Source organism: Pygocentrus nattereri, chromosome 8, assembly GCF_015220715.1.
Source record: "Pygocentrus nattereri isolate fPygNat1 chromosome 8, fPygNat1.pri, whole genome shotgun sequence".
NCBI classification, from domain to species: Eukaryota; Metazoa; Chordata; class Actinopteri; order Characiformes; family Serrasalmidae; genus Pygocentrus; species Pygocentrus nattereri.
The window spans coordinates 16,133,228-16,148,403 of record NC_051218.1 but is presented as its reverse complement, the minus strand read 5'-3'; the positions used below and the strand labels follow the sequence as shown (position 1 = coordinate 16,148,403).

The 15,176-nt window shown below is 42.2% G+C and overlaps 1 protein-coding gene across 4 annotated transcripts; it reads left to right on the top strand.

Annotated features, from left to right (window-relative positions):
• Positions 1 to 1,549: 1,549 nt before the first annotated feature.
• Positions 1,550 to 13,169, top strand: LOC119263848 (claspin-like). 4 transcript variants are annotated; one of them, XM_037540420.1, is made up of 9 exons: positions 1,550 to 4,091; positions 6,349 to 6,396; positions 7,017 to 7,182; positions 8,597 to 8,935; positions 9,312 to 9,422; positions 9,546 to 9,656; positions 9,903 to 10,013; positions 11,466 to 11,555; positions 12,746 to 13,169. In XM_037540420.1, the coding sequence occupies exons 1-9, from the start codon at positions 3,966 to 3,968 to the stop codon at positions 12,982 to 12,984; spliced, it is 1,341 nt and encodes a 446-aa protein (XP_037396317.1). In that variant the 5' UTR covers positions 1,550 to 3,965; the 3' UTR covers positions 12,985 to 13,169. The 4 variants fall into 4 exon arrangements, with proteins under 4 accessions (XP_037396317.1, XP_037396318.1, XP_037396315.1 ...); XM_037540421.1 differs by lacking the exon at positions 8,597 to 8,935; XM_037540418.1 differs by lacking the exons at positions 9,312 to 9,422; positions 9,546 to 9,656; positions 9,903 to 10,013; positions 11,466 to 11,555; positions 12,746 to 13,169 and having other exon boundaries at positions 7,017 to 8,700.
• The last annotated feature ends 2,007 nt before the right edge of the window (positions 13,170 to 15,176 follow it).

The following is a 15,176-nucleotide window of genomic DNA, read 5'->3' as shown; positions in this document are numbered from 1 at the left end:
AAAGTTGAATGTGCTGACAACAAAATCACAAAAATCATCAATGGAAATCAAATTTATTCACCAGTGGAGGCCTGGATTTGGAGTCACACACAAAATCATCATCTCTATCGTGTTTTAAAGCCGGTCTTAAAACCTATCTCTTCCAGCTAGCATTTGAGTGAGAATTTCTCTCGAACTTCTATTTATTTTAGTTAAGTCTTTTATTATTGTTTTATTTTTATTGTTGTTATTTTATATATTTTTTTTTTCTTAGTTTATTTTATATATCGTTATAAATCTTAATGAATTATCTGTTTTACTTTTTTTGTATTGTACAGTGTCCTTGGGTCTCTTGAAAGGCGCTTTATAAAATAAAAGTATTATTATTATTATTATTAAAATTAAAGTGGAAAAACACACGACAGGCTGATCCAACTTTGATGTGATGTCCTTAAAACAAGTCAAAATGAGGCTCAGTGTTGTGTGTGGCCTCCATGTGCCTGTATGACCTCCCTACAACGCCTGGGCAGCTCCTGATGAGGTGGCGGATGGTCTCCTGAGGGATCTCCTCCCAGACCTGGACTAAAGCATCCGCCAACTCCTGGACAGTCTGTGGTGCAATGTGGCGCCCAGGGCCAACCGCACCAGCATATGGTCTCACAAGGGATCTGAGGATCTCATCTCGGTACCTAATGGCAGTCAGGCTACCTCTGGCGAGCACATGGAGGGCTGTGCGGCCCTCCAAAGAAATGCCACCTCACACCATTACTGACCCACTGCCAAACCAGTCATGCTGAAGGATGTTGCAGGCAGCAGATCGCTCTCCACGGCGTCTCCAGGCTCTGTCACGTCTGTCACGTGTGCTCAGTGTGAACCTGCTTTCATCTGTGAAGATCACAGGGCGCTAGTGGCGAATTTGCCAATCCTGGTGTTCTCTGGCAAATGCCAAGCGTCCTGCACGGTGTTGGGCTGTGAGCACAACCCCCGTCTGTGGACGTCGGGCCCTCATACCATCCTCATGGAGTCGGTTTCTTTCGGCACGTTTGTGGCCTGCTGGAGGTCATTCTGCAGGGCTCTGGCAGTGCTCCTCCTGTTCCTCCTTGCACAAAGACGGAGGTAGCGGTCCTTCTGCTGGGTTGTTGCCCTCCTACGGCCTCCTCCACGTCTCCTGGTGTACTGGCCTGTCTCCTGGTGTACTGGCCTGTCTCCTGGTAGTGCCTCCAGCCTCTGGACACTACGCTGACAGACACAGCAAACCTTCTTGCCACAGCTCGCATTGATGTGCCATCCTAGATGAGCTGCAATACCTGAGCCACTTGTGTGGGTTGTAGAGTCCATCTCATGCTACCACGAGTGTGAAAGCACCACCAACATTCAAAAGTGACCAAAACATCAGCCAGAAAGCAGAAAGGTGCTGAGAAGTGGTCTGTGGTCCCACCTGCAGAACCACTCCTTTATTGAGTGTGTCTTGCTAATTGCCAGTAATTTCCACCTGTTGTCTGTTCCATTTGCACAACAGCAGTGAAATTGATTGTCAGTGTTGCTTCCTAAGTGGACAGTTTGATTTCACAGAAGTTTGATTTACTTGGAGTTATATTGTGTTGTTTAAGTGTTCCCTTTATTTTTTTGAGCAGTGTATATTGTCTCTCTCCACCACCGTCATATCTCCAGTTCATAGAATAGGTCAATGCATATATCCAAGAAAATCTAAACTGAATATCACTTGAATATCACATGTGCTCTGGCTGCTGGGGTGATTCAGTGCCTCCCAAAGACTTTGTGTTCTCTTACTGACTGACTGATCACTTTTGCTGAAATACACATGCACAGCTATGGATGACAAGTATCTGTGCTCCCGAGAAGAGATGTAATCTTAGGGTAGCTGATGTTGTGTCTCCTTCCTGTAAATATTACTGTAAAGGGAAGTGATAAGACATACCATGGCATTAATATGTGTCAATATTTGTAGTGATGGCATGTCAGCTCTCAGCCTCATCCAACATCACTACCTCAGTGATAGCTTGGCATCTACAGGCATTTGTCCAACATTGCTACCAAAGCTTTGTAGTGAGGTGCGTGAGTGATTCACAAATCATGTTCATGAGGCCCACCATCAGAGTGGTCAGTTGTACACAAATCACAAGAAACCATGCTAGAACCATGCTGTGAGTAGTCCAGTGTTATGTGTAAATACTTTTCTGTGGTACCTTAATTTAAATCTGCGCTCTACAGTTTAAGGCTCTGTGGATACAGGGTTGAATCCCTGACCAGGCAGAGGAACAAGAAGGTCTGAGTTATGTTTGAAGTTCTAAAGATACGTCAGTCTCAAACTTCCAGTTGTTGAAATGCCATTAATGATTCTACATTGCCGATGGTGGTGCAGCAAAACCTGGACTGCCTGGTCTCGCTGTTAGCCGTCTGTATGTGGTTGTTCTTATTTCAGCTACATGTTTAAGCACAATAGTTTACGCCTTTCTGTTTCACTATCCTATCCATATGAGGAGGTATGCAGACTAGACACTCACATATGCATTATTAATTGGCTAAGATCAAAGAATGAAGTGAGGCAAACAGTTGTTGACCTTCATAAATCAGGCAGTGACTACAAGACATGCTAATGTTTCAGGTGACATGCTTCACATCTCCTGTTGTTTTTCTTTGTCTTAATGGTAGAGACTGAAATGCTCAGTTGTGGGGACAGATGTTTATGTGTGGGAACAAGGCCTCTTTCTCATTTAGTGATTCAGTTCATTCCACAAGTACAGGAAGTGGCTGAGGTCGGGGCCCTGTGCAGGTCAGTCAGAGCGGTCTTTATGGAGCTTGCTTTGTGCGCAGGAAACAGTCATAACAAATATGTTGACACAAAGTTTGAAGTATATATTTGTTGTTTCTATGCACGTGTCCCAGACTGTTATTTGTCCTTCATCAAACTTTAGTCTTGGCAGAGCGTATTCAGTGAAGAAGCATTTTACTGGCTAGCGCCAAATCCAGATTTGTCCATCGGACTGTCGGCTGGTTAGGCAATGATTCATCATACCAGAAAACAATGTGTACTGCTCCAGTTGCAGTGTGATTTATGGCAGTCCATCTGACGCTTAATATTGTGTAGATCCTAGACCCTATTTACACCTGGTCACTTCATGCACCTTGAGTATCAGAATCATATCTGGATCAAACTACATAAATATGCAAGTAGTATATCCAAGACACATTCAACAGCCCCCCATGTACAACCAGAACACCAGTTATAATGGCCTCACAATGAGGCAATATACATATTCTGCCCCACACAGTGACTGGATTCCAGTCTACATAACTGGAGATGCATGTCACTTCCCCGTGTACATGCATGTGACTAAAACCACATTTTTTAGGCTCTGTGGATACAGGGTTGAGTCCCTGACCAGGCAGAGGAACAAGAAGGTCTGAGTTATGTTTGAAGTTCTAATAAAGATCCATGTCTATCCTGATCAGGATACAGTCCAGATGCTAATTACATGAAGTGGCTTGGTGTAAACAGGTCCATTTGATTGTGTGTGGGTGATCTATTAGCTTATCGTGTAAATCTATTCTATGAATCTCCCTGTGACCGCACCTGCTGACACTTCTCAACGCCAAACTAGTTCTCTTCCCTACTTTAATATAAACCCACTGCTGGTCGTTCTGGTCGTGAAAGGTTTTGGTGCATTAACTGTTTGTTTTGAGTATAGAAACAGTAGTAAGTGTAAAAAGTGTACATATACTATTTAACAACAGTTCAGTCTACTTTAAAATCTGTAATAATATTTAAAGGGCAGGAGTTTCTGTAAAGGCCTGTTGGTTTCTATGTTAAGCGTCTCCTGTTCTCTTCTCAGTACAGATAAACGTGATGTAATGATTGTGTAGTAGACACTGGCAGTAAAGATTCTGCAGTACGGCTTTAAGGTCAGTAATTCTCAGTGTGAGGGGTGAACAGTACACAAGGCCTACAGTCACTCTGTTTCAGAATGGATCGTTTTATAACGCGATTAAAGAAACTTCGTGAGCATCACAAGAAGCAGGAGGAGAAGTATCAGCACATCCTCAACCAGCAGGAAAAGGAGCAGCAGAAGACTTTAGAGCTGCTGAACAAGGTAAGAGAATCTCAGGTAAACCTTCTAATGAACCTACTTGGGCTCCATGTCTGAAATAAGTAGCTGATATTTAGATGAGTCGCGTGACTCGGTTATACTGTTTAACTGTAGTGGATGAAGTTCAGTGTTAGAGCAGAGAGTCGCTCTTTAACTCGCTTTATTTATTTCACAATTTAAACACTTCAGTTCATTAAACCGCTCAGACGCCATACAGCACGTGCCGGTTCAGCGCGAGTCGGTTCAGCAGCTCGTGCTCGTGTATCTAACGGCTGTTCGGCTCGTGCGCGTTCACAGTTCAGCGGTTCGGTTCGGTTCGGCACTGCAGTCGCACACGCGTGGTGTAAGTACAAACATCTGTACATGTATCTGACAGTGTAAGCAGCTTCTGCTGAGGAACCGGGTCTCTGTGGGGCGGATTTCGGGGGAAATGTGCGGTTTGAGTGGAATGAGGAGAAAGTTAGTTAGCTAGCAGTAGTGAGCTAGTTAGCTAGCGCTAGCTGCTATAGCGTTGACTGTCCGGCCGGAGCGTCTCTGGTACAGCAGCTCGTTTATATGTTGGTTTATATTCGGTGATTATTCAGCGCCGTGTGTGTCGGTGGTGGAGTTTAGTGGTAGATGTTGATCTCGTGTTGAGTTCAGTACAGAGCTGGTGTGTGTGGTTGGTGGAGTTTAGTGGTAGATGTTGATCTCGTGTTGAGTTCAGTACAGAGCTGGTGTGTGTGGTTGGTGGAGTTTAGTGGTAGATGTTGATCTCGTGTTGAGTTCAGTACAGAGCTGGTGTGTGTGGTTGGTGGAGTTTAGTGGTAGATGTTATTCTCGTGTTGAGTTCAGTACAGAGCTGGTGTGTGTGGTTGGTGGAGTTTAGTGGTAGATGTTGATCTCGTGTTGAGTTCAGTACAGAGCTGGTGTGTGTGGTTGGTGGAGTTTAGTGGTAGATGTTGATCTCGTGTTGAGTTCAGTACAGAGCTGGTGTGTGTGGTTGGTGGAGTTTAGTGGTAGATGTTGATCTCGTGTTGAGTTCAGTACAGAGCTGGTGTGTGTGGTTGGTGGAGTTTAGTGGTAGATGTTATTCTCGTGTTGAGTTCAGTACAGAGCTGGTGTGTGTGGTTGGTGGAGTTTAGTGGTAGATGTTATTCTCGTGTTGAGTTCAGTACAGAGCTGGTGTGTGTGGTTGGTGGAGTTTAGTGGTAGATGTTGATCTCGTGTTGAGTTCAGTACAGAGCTGGTGTGTGTGGTTGGTGGAGTTTAGTGGTAGATGTTATTCTCGTGTTGAGTTCAGTACAGAGCTGGTGTGTGTGGTTGGTGGAGTTTAGTGGTAGATGTTGATCTCGTGTTGAGTTCAGTACAGAGCTGGTGCTTCGCTGCGGAGGGGTCAGTCCCACCGCCGCTGTACATACAGACCCGGTTACAAACTCGCTTTAAGATTAAACTACTCTTCAATTCCAGCACAGCTCAGATACAGAACAGCAGCTCCTCATACGAGTTATTCGCAGTAGGGGTGCAGGAAGTGATCTCTACTACAAGTTTAAAGGTCTAGATATTTTAAATGGTTGCCAGATATTGTAATAGTATGAAACGGTGAGACCAGTGTTTTATATGCCCTGCTGAAAAATCCAGATCAGGACTAGTTTTACTGGTTGCTGGTTTCAGCTGGTAAAATCATACCCGTTGCTAATTAGCAAGCTGGTTAAGCAGCTTCTGACCAGCATAGTACAGTCCAGTGCTTTTCAAACATGGCCCTGTGGACCCACTGCCCTTCATATTTCAGAGCTCTTCCTGTTTAACACAGCCACTTTAACTCAGGAACGGCTGTTAATGAGCTGATTAGTTGGATCAGTTGTGATGGGAGCTGGGACACCAGGACTGAAAAACACTGATGTACATTTGATTTGGTCATACTGGTCAACCAGCTCGGTCTTGCATAATCAAGCACGGTCATACTGGTGGTCTGTCTCGGTCAGCTCGATCATGCAAGTAGACCAGATAAACCATTAAACTCATAAAAACACAGGATCTAAACTGCTTAACCAGCTCGAGCTGTTTCCTGTCGTGTTGGTCTCTCAGATAGAAGAGATTTCATGTTACACCCAACAAAATGTGAAGTGCAGTAGAAGTTGATTTCCTTTTGTGTAACAGCTGTAGTACAAGTATCTCTGAACAACAAAGCTTTGTACTTAGAATAATTACAGTACTTTACTGATGAATTGCAAATGTGTCTTAGTAGATGGATGATGTGGTGATTTGTTTCTCTTTTCAGAGCATGGAGAACACAAAGCCTGTTGGCAGAGTGAGGCCAAACAAGAAGGTATGTAACACAGCTTTCATCAAATGAATATTTTAAGGAATAATTTAGCATAAAATAAAACCTAGATGGCTGAGACATGTTTGAAGTCAGAATTTTGCTTCGTTATAGTTGATCTAGGCTGCGAGGCCTTTTTACTGTGTAAAAATCATCAAAACTTCTCCAAGTGCATCTATTTGTTAGTTAAGGCCATAAAAGTTAATAAAAATGAAATGAGTTGTCAAAAACGCTGCCCAGTAAGAGTGCTGATCTAGTATCTGCTTTAGTGACCATGATCGTAAATAGGGAAGAGTCTGATCTGAGATCAGTCCTCTGATTTACCAGTTAAGTTCAGAAGTTTTTTTTAGTTCAGTATCTACTGTATCCAGAGGCACAGCCACTAGTCTGTGGGATCATTGTTATAACTTATAATGAGTTGAGAAAAGGGTTGTAGATTGATTTTTATTGAATGCAGTTGGGGCTGTTTGGTGGACTAATGGGATGTAGTCCTCACAGCTGCAGTTCTAAACTCAAGGAGCAAATTTTAGACTCCAAATGTGTCTTTGGCAGATTTTTATGTTTAAGTTAATCCAGTTTAATTTGACTGTTTAATTATTCTTGTTTTTTTAATGTTTCTGTGACAGGCTGAGCAGGAAGAGAGTGACGACTCCATTAATTTGTCTGAAGAGGATCTGGTGTCATCACATTCGGAATATGAACCTGATGGCAGCGAGTCTGACTCTGAAAGTTGTCTCTCCCTTTCAACCCAGCTGTCTTCCAGCTCGGTCCTGTCCAAGGAAGTTGAAAACGGTACGTCCATGTCAACAAAACAAAAAAAATCAAAGATTACAGTAAAATGCAGCACAAAAACTGACAATGGCAAACGGATCTGGAACAAGAAACATTTTTGTCTGTACTGTAAAAAACCAAACAGTAAAATAGCTCGCCACTTGGAAAGAAAACATGGTGAAGAAACGGAGGTTGCCCAAGCTCTAAGTTTTCCTAAAGGGTCCAAGCGAAGGGCAGCTTTGCTTGAGGAAATTCGAAACAAAGGGGACTTTGAGCACAATATAGACGTTCTTGAGAATGGTGATGGGCAGCTGATCACCTGGCGACAACCCAAGGCCAACGCAAGTCCAAACAATTACCTGCCATGTCCCCAGTGTTGGGGATTTTTTGTTAAAACAGATCTGTGGAAGCACGAGATTTCCTGTAGGGTAAGGCAAGCAAAGAACTTAAAGAAGACAAAAAGGATTCAGTCATGTGCATCCCGCCTAGTTCCAGTGTCATCTTCAGTTTCTTCAGGCTGCAAGGATGTGTTACACAGTATGCATCAAGATGAGATCAGCATTTGTGTCAGAAATGACCCTCTCATTTGTAAATTTGGAGATGTTTTATTTGAAAAACACGGACATAACAAATTTCAACATTCCTACATCGCTCAGAAAATGCGAGAGCTAGGGAGGTTTTTGATAGCCGCCAGAGAGATTGATAACAGTGTATGTATGCTCCAAGATGTCCTTGTGCCAGGAAAATTCCAAACTGTTGTGGAAGCGACAAGAACAGTCAGTGGCTTTATGGCTTCACAGAACGAGTATAAGACACCTTCTCTAGCATGTAAAATTGGATATTCGCTCAAGAGAGCAGCGGAAATACTGGTAGGGGAGAGCCTAATAAGTGGAAACACTAGAACAGAGAGGGATGCAAAGAAGTTCATTGAGGTGATGGAGACACAGTGGAACACCTATGTGTCAGGACGTGCCCTTAACACTCTAAAAACAGCCAAGTGGAACAAAGATGAAATGATTCCCCTGACTGAAGATATCATGAAGTTGCAGAAACATCTTAAAGCACTGGAAAAAGATGCAGTGCTTGGACTCTCGGTTGCACCCAGTGTTTCAGACTGGAAGAAACTTTGTCAGAGCCTTCTCACACAGATAATCCTCTTCAATAGAAGGAGGGAAGGAGAAGCCTCAAAATTACTCCTGGCAACATACCAAACACGGAACAGAGCTCCAGCTCACCCAGAAGTGTACGAGAGCCTTTCCAAACTTGAAGTCACTTGTCAACAACTTCACGCGACTGGAGATACGAGGGAAGAGAGAGCGAAAAGTCCCATTGCTCCTCACACATGACATGGAGGCATCGATAGACATTCTGATAAGCAACCGAACTGCAGTAGGTATCTGCAGTGAAAACCCTTTTGTGTTTGCCCGAATTTCAGGAACCAGCCATATGAGAGGGTCAGACTGCCTCCGCCAATTTTCATTGGAATGCCAGGCCAAACATCCAGAGTGTTTAAGATCCACCAGATTAAGGAAGCACATAGCCACTCTTTGCCAAATGATGAACTTGAAAAATTCAGAAATGGATCAGGTGGCAAAGTTCATGGGTCACGATATACGTGTCCACCGTGAATATTACAGACTCTCTGAAAACACCATTCAGCTTGCTAAAATTAGCAAACTGTTGATTGCCATAGAGAAAGGAAATCACACTTATCTGGGACGGTCTCTAGAGGAGCTGGAGCTGGATGGAGACACTCTGGATGGTGAAAAATCAGGTATGTTACCTACTGTCAGTAGTACAGTGATTCCCAAACGGATTGTCAGGACACGTTTATATCAGCGTATCGTATATTTGATGGTTGTCTTGTACAGGGACTTTGTATGTGATGTGTTCAAACTGTAATATGAACTGAATTAAAGTAATTAGAAATATTTATTGTGCAAATTGGTAGGTTTTAGCTGAACAGTATAAATACATGTTAGCTAATAAGCTTTCTAACCCCTACCACACCATGACATCGGGCGCCACGTCATTGTGGTGTGACGGCAATGGGCAGTATATAGCAAACGGCCTCACAAGCCTGGACCTTATGTAGACGTTTGCCCAATGTACTGGATGAACTGTATTTCCAATGTTTTGATTTATTTCAGATGGTGAATGTCCGCCAGGCGAAAAGAAGCAAAAGACATCCTCGAGAGCTCCATCCCCTCAGGATCATTTGGAGACGGGTGTCGAGGGTTCTTGTGGAGAACAACAATCAGGTATGTCAGTGTATCAGAGTAGTGTTTTCCAGTGTGCGCAATGCATTTCTGTTAAATGTTGTATTCTGTCTGACTCAGATCTAGTAACTGATATGTTGTGTTTGGTTATTTGTGTTATTCCAGATGGTGAATGTCTGCCAGGCAAAAAGAAGGAAAAGAGGTCCTCAAAGGCTTCATCCCCGAAAGATAAGTTAGCAACATGTGAAGAGGATTCTTGTGGAGAAGAAAAATCAAGTATGGGAAAGTAGTACAGAGACACATTTTCAGTTTTCCAACAGTTCAGATCAGTGACATGCAGTTCAGTTAAAAATTAGCAGCTCTGCCTTCAGACTTTCTTCTTCTATATAGATATATAGATAGGAATATCCAGCTCCTGCTGATTTTTCAGGAAAACTTTTTTGCTGTGATTCTCCCGTTCTGCCGTGTGTCAGATGTGTTCTATCGGACTCCTAGTAACTGATATGTTTTGTTTTGTTCCAGACCGTGAATGTTCGCCAGTCAAAAAGAAGCAAAAGATGTCCTCTGGAGCGTCATCCCAAGAAGATCATTTGGAGACAAGTGACAAGGATACTTCTGCAGAACAACAATCAGGTATGTCATTGTAGCAGAGTCATGTTTTCAGCTTTCCAATGTGCAATTTGCAGTGTGCAGTGTAGTTGTAATAGAATCAACACTGTGCAGTGCATTCAGAAAGTATTCACCGCGCTTCACGTTTTCCACATTCTCTTATGTTACAGTCTAATTCCAAATTCAAGTTCTACACACAATACCCCACAATGACAAAGTGAAAAAAGTTTGTTTGAATTTTTTGCAAATTTATTTAAAATAAAAAACAATAAAATCACATGTACATAAGTATCACAGCTGAACTCCTGAATGCCAAGCATCATGTCTGGAGGAAACCAGGCACTGCTCATCACCTGGCCAATACGATCCCTACGGTGAAGCATGGTGGTGGCAGTATCATGCTGTAGGGTTGTTTTTTGGCAGCATAAACTGGGAGACTAGTCAGTGTCGAGGGAAAGATGAATGCAGAAATGTACAGAGACATCCTTGAAGAAAACCTGCTCCAGAGTGCTCTGGATCTCAGACTGGGGCGAAGATTCATCTTCCAACAGGATAACAACCCTAAACACACAGCCAAGATAACAAAGGAGTGGCTTCGGGACGACTCTGTGAATGTTCTGGATTGGCCCAGCCAGAGCCCAGACTTGAACCTGATTTAACATCTCTGGAGAGATCTGAAAATGGCTGTGCACCGACGCTCCCCATCCAACCTGATGGAGCTTGAGAGGTTCTGCCTCTCAAGAATGGGAGAAACTGCCCAAACACAGGTTGTAGCATCATACTCAAAAAGACGTGAGGCTGTAATTGCTGCCAAAGGTGCTTCTACAAAGTATTGAGCAAAGGCTGTGATACTTATGTACATGGGATTTTAGTTTTTTGTTTTTTATTTTTAATAAATTTGTAATAAATTAAAACAAACTTTTTTCACTTTGTCATTATGGGGTACTACTGTGTGTAGAATTTTGAGGGAATAAATTAATTTAATCCATTTTGGAATAAGACCATAAAATGTGAAAAAAGTGAAGCGCTGTGAAAACCTGTCAGTACCTACCAAAGATTCTCCAAGGAAGGTGCACACTGCCACAATGCAAATGATTCCAGAATGGTTCTAGGAACACAACAATGAGTTCAAGCTCAATGTTTTGGTCCAATCCAGTATCTGGGGAATATTTTGGACAAACAAGTTTGATCCATGGAGACCCCACCTAACAACTTACAGGACTTGCTTAAAGGATCTGCTGCTAACGTTAGTCTTGGTGCCAGATACCATAAAACACTTAGAAGTCTTGTGGAGGCCATGCCTCAAATGCTCAAGCCTGTTGTTGTGGCTTTTATGAAGAATGTTGATGGGGTTTGTGGTGTGAGTGCACCACATAATTTAATGTGACTGCTGTCCAGTGTATTTGACCACCCAAACTCAAGATCAAAATGATTTTGTATAGACTTGCAGTACACAGTTTGTATTTTGTTTTCTAGAGAACGTTCGTTCCCCTGTCCGAAAGAAGAGGCCTTCCTCCAGGACTCAAAATGCAGACCTTGTTGAAGATGTAGAGACAAGAAAATCAGGTAAGTTACAACAATTAAGCCCTTTGAGATTTCCTTTCCAAGTGTCTGGTTTATTAGAAGCACCTATATTGTAGCTTCATCATGTCCATCTACAGTTGTGTGGAACAGGCAACTTTGGCTTTTTTTATAAAGGCCTTGGGCAGATTCTCAAAAGTAGTCTAATCATTAGCATCTGGTCAAGTTAACCTGACTTACAAACCTTTTTTGTTTGGGATCACTTTACTGGGATGGTCCATTGTAGATGCTCAAGTGACATTCAACTGAATAGTAATTAAATACAAGTTTAATGTAAATGATGGTCCATAGAATCTCAAACTATACCTAACCCTAACCCTAAACTTAACCTGGAATCAAGCCTAAAGCCTACACCTAAGCTTGGCAATGGAGCTGGGCAATATGACAATATTTTATGGTGTCATGATAAATTTGTTCTCAATATAGATGATATACTTTTCTGATCATATGGATATCATCAGTGCATAAAACACTGGCCAACTGCATGTTTCATTAGAGAGTGTAATTAGTGCTGTTTAATGGGAAAAAGTGCAACACATTTTAAATATTTACTCATCGTACTGCGACTAATGATCTGTGTGTCAAAATCTCACTGTAACACTATGTGTAAATATCATGATTTAATATTTTTACCATAGCGCCCAGGCCTTGACCTTGAATCAACCCTAAAACCTAAACAGAATCTTTTACTTAACCTAAAATGAAACCCAACCATAGCTCTTACTCGTGAAAGATTGAGGTTAGGGTTAGGGGTATGGTTAAGTTTAGGGTTATATTCAATAGAGAGTTATTTACGTTCAGCTTAGCGTTCAGACGCATTTAATAGAAATTCTGTTGAATGTCATTTGAATGTTAGTTGAGCAACGGTGATGCATCTACAATGAACCATCCTAGTAAAGTGAAACCATTTATTTTTATATGACTGGGTGTGCTGCGTTGCTATATATTTACTCGCTGTCATTCATGTCGTGCTGCACAGGTTATCAGTCCTCTCTACCGAGTATCTCACTGTAACTGAGTGTCGACCTGTAGATAGATATGTAAATATGTATCTGCTTGGCATGGTATGGACATCCTTTGTATCTGCAATACTGGAGAAAATGCCCTCTATTTTATTTATTAACCTTATTTTAAAAACTAAAATTCATTGCATCTGTCTGTGCTTTTTGTTTCAGATCGTAAACACACAGTCCAGCCCAGGCGACCATGGACCGACAGAGAGAAGGAGGCAGTGTGGCGTCACCTGACAAAGTATCGTGCCCTAAAGAATGTTCCAGGAAAAGCGGACTGCCTTCGGTGCATCCAAGCAGAGCTTGCTTTGAAGACAAGAACATGGAAAGACATCAAAAATTTTGTTTACAATAGTATTACAACAGAAAAGCGAAAGGCTGCTTCTCTCATTACAAAAACCTAGACAGTAGATCTGTTTAAGGTACTTTGCACTTTACAGTACAGTTACAGTTCAGATCAGTGCAGCTGCACACCACTGTTCCAGTTAACCCTGCAGCTCCACACTACAGTTCAGGTGACTGTACACTACTGTTAATATAAAACTACCTCTACACAACTGTTCAGGTGACTGTACACTACTGTTAATGTAGAACTACCTCAACACAACTGTTCAGGTGACTGTTCACTACTGTTAATGTAGAACTGTTCAGGTGACTGTTCACTACTGTTAATGTAGAACTGTAGCTCTACACAACTGTTCAGGTGACTGCACACTACTGTTAATGTAGAACTACCTCAACACAACTGTTCAGGTGACTGTACACTACTGTTAATGTAGAACTACCTCAACACAACTGTTCAGGTGACTGTTCACTACTGTTAATGTAGAACTGTTCAGGTGACTGTTCACTACTGTTAATGTAGAACTGTAGCTCTACACAACTGTTCAGGTGACTGCACACTACTGTTAATGTAGAACTACCTCAACACAACTGTTCAGGTGACTGTACACTACTGTTAATGTAGAACTACCTCTACACAACTGTTCAGGTGACTGTTCACTACGGTTAATGTAGAACTGTTCAGGTGACTGTTCACTACTGTTAATGTAGAACTGTAGCTCTACACAACTGTTCAGGTGACTGCACACTACTGTTAATGTAGAACTACCTCAACACAACTGTTCAGGTGACTGTTCACTACTGTTAATGTAGAACTGTAGCTCTACACAACTGTTCAGGTGACTGCACACTACTGTTAATGTAGAACTACCTCAACACAACTGTTCAGGTGACTGTACACTACTGTTAATGTAGAACTACCTCAACACAACTGTTCAGGTGACTGTTCACTACTGTTAATGTAGAACTGTAGCTCTACACAACTGTTCAGGTGACTGCACACTACTGTTAATGTAGAACTACCTCTACACAACTGTTCAGGTGACTGCACACTACTGTTAATGTAGAACTACCTCAACACAACTGTTCAGGTGACTGTTCACTACTGTTAATGTAGAACTGTTCAGGTGACTGTTCACTACTGTTAATGTAGAACTGTAGCTCTACACAACTGTTCAGGTGACTGCACACTACTGTTAATGTAGAACTACCTCAACACAACTGTTCAGGTGACTGTTCACTACTGTTAATGTAGAACTGTAGCTCTACACAACTGTTCAGGTGACTGCACACTACTGTTAATGTAGAACTACCTCAACACAACTGTTCAGGTGACTGTACACTACTGTTAATGTAGAACTACCTCAACACAACTGTTCAGGTGACTGTTCACTACTGTTAATGTAGAACTGTAGCTCTACACAACTGTTCAGGTGACTGCACACTACTGTTAATGTAGAACTACCTCAACACAACTGTTCAGGTGACTGTTCACTACTGTTAATGTAGAGCTACCTCAACACAACTGTTCAGGTGACTGTTCACTACTGTTAATGTAGAGCTACCTCAACACAACTGTTCAGGTGACTGTTCACTACTGTTAATGTAGAACTACCTCTACACAACTGTTCAGGTGACTGTACACTACTGTTAATGTAGAACTACCTCAACACAACTGTTCAGGTGACTGTTCACTACTGTTAATGTAGAACTGTTCAGGTGACTGTTCACTACTGTTAATGTAGAACTACCTCAACACAACTGTTCAGGTGACTGTTCACTACTGTTAATGTAGAGCTACCTCAACACAACTGTTCAGGTGACTGTTCACTACTGTTAATGTAGAACTACCTCAACACAACTGTTCAGGTGACTGTTCACTACTGTTAATGTAGAGCTACCTCAACACAACTGTTCAGGTGACTGTTCACTACTGTTAATGTAGAGCTACCTCTACACAACTGTTCAGGTGACTGTTCACTACTGTTAATGTAGAGCTACCTCAACACAACTGTTCAGGTGACTGTTCACTACTGTTAATGTAGAACTACCTCTACACAACTGTTCAGGTGACTGTACACTACTGTTAATGTAGAACTACCTCAACACAACTGTTCAGGTGACTGTTCACTACTGTTAATGTAGAACTACCTCTACACAACTGCTCAGGTGACTGTACACTACTGTTAATGTAGAACTACCTCAACACAACTGTTCAGGTGACTGTACACTACTGTTAATGTAGAACTACCTC

Excerpts from the sequence above, each read along its gene's own strand:
- LOC119263848 (XM_037540418.1), top strand. The coding sequence starts at position 3,966 with ATGGATCGTTTTATAACGCGATTAAAGAAACTTCGTGAGCATCACAAG. Across the intron at positions 4,092-6,348 it reads CTTTAGAGCTGCTGAACAAG|AGCATGGAGAACACAAAGCC; the intron begins GTAAGAGAATCT and ends TTCTCTTTTCAG. Across the intron at positions 6,397-7,016 it reads GAGTGAGGCCAAACAAGAAG|GCTGAGCAGGAAGAGAGTGA; the intron begins GTATGTAACACA and ends TTTCTGTGACAG.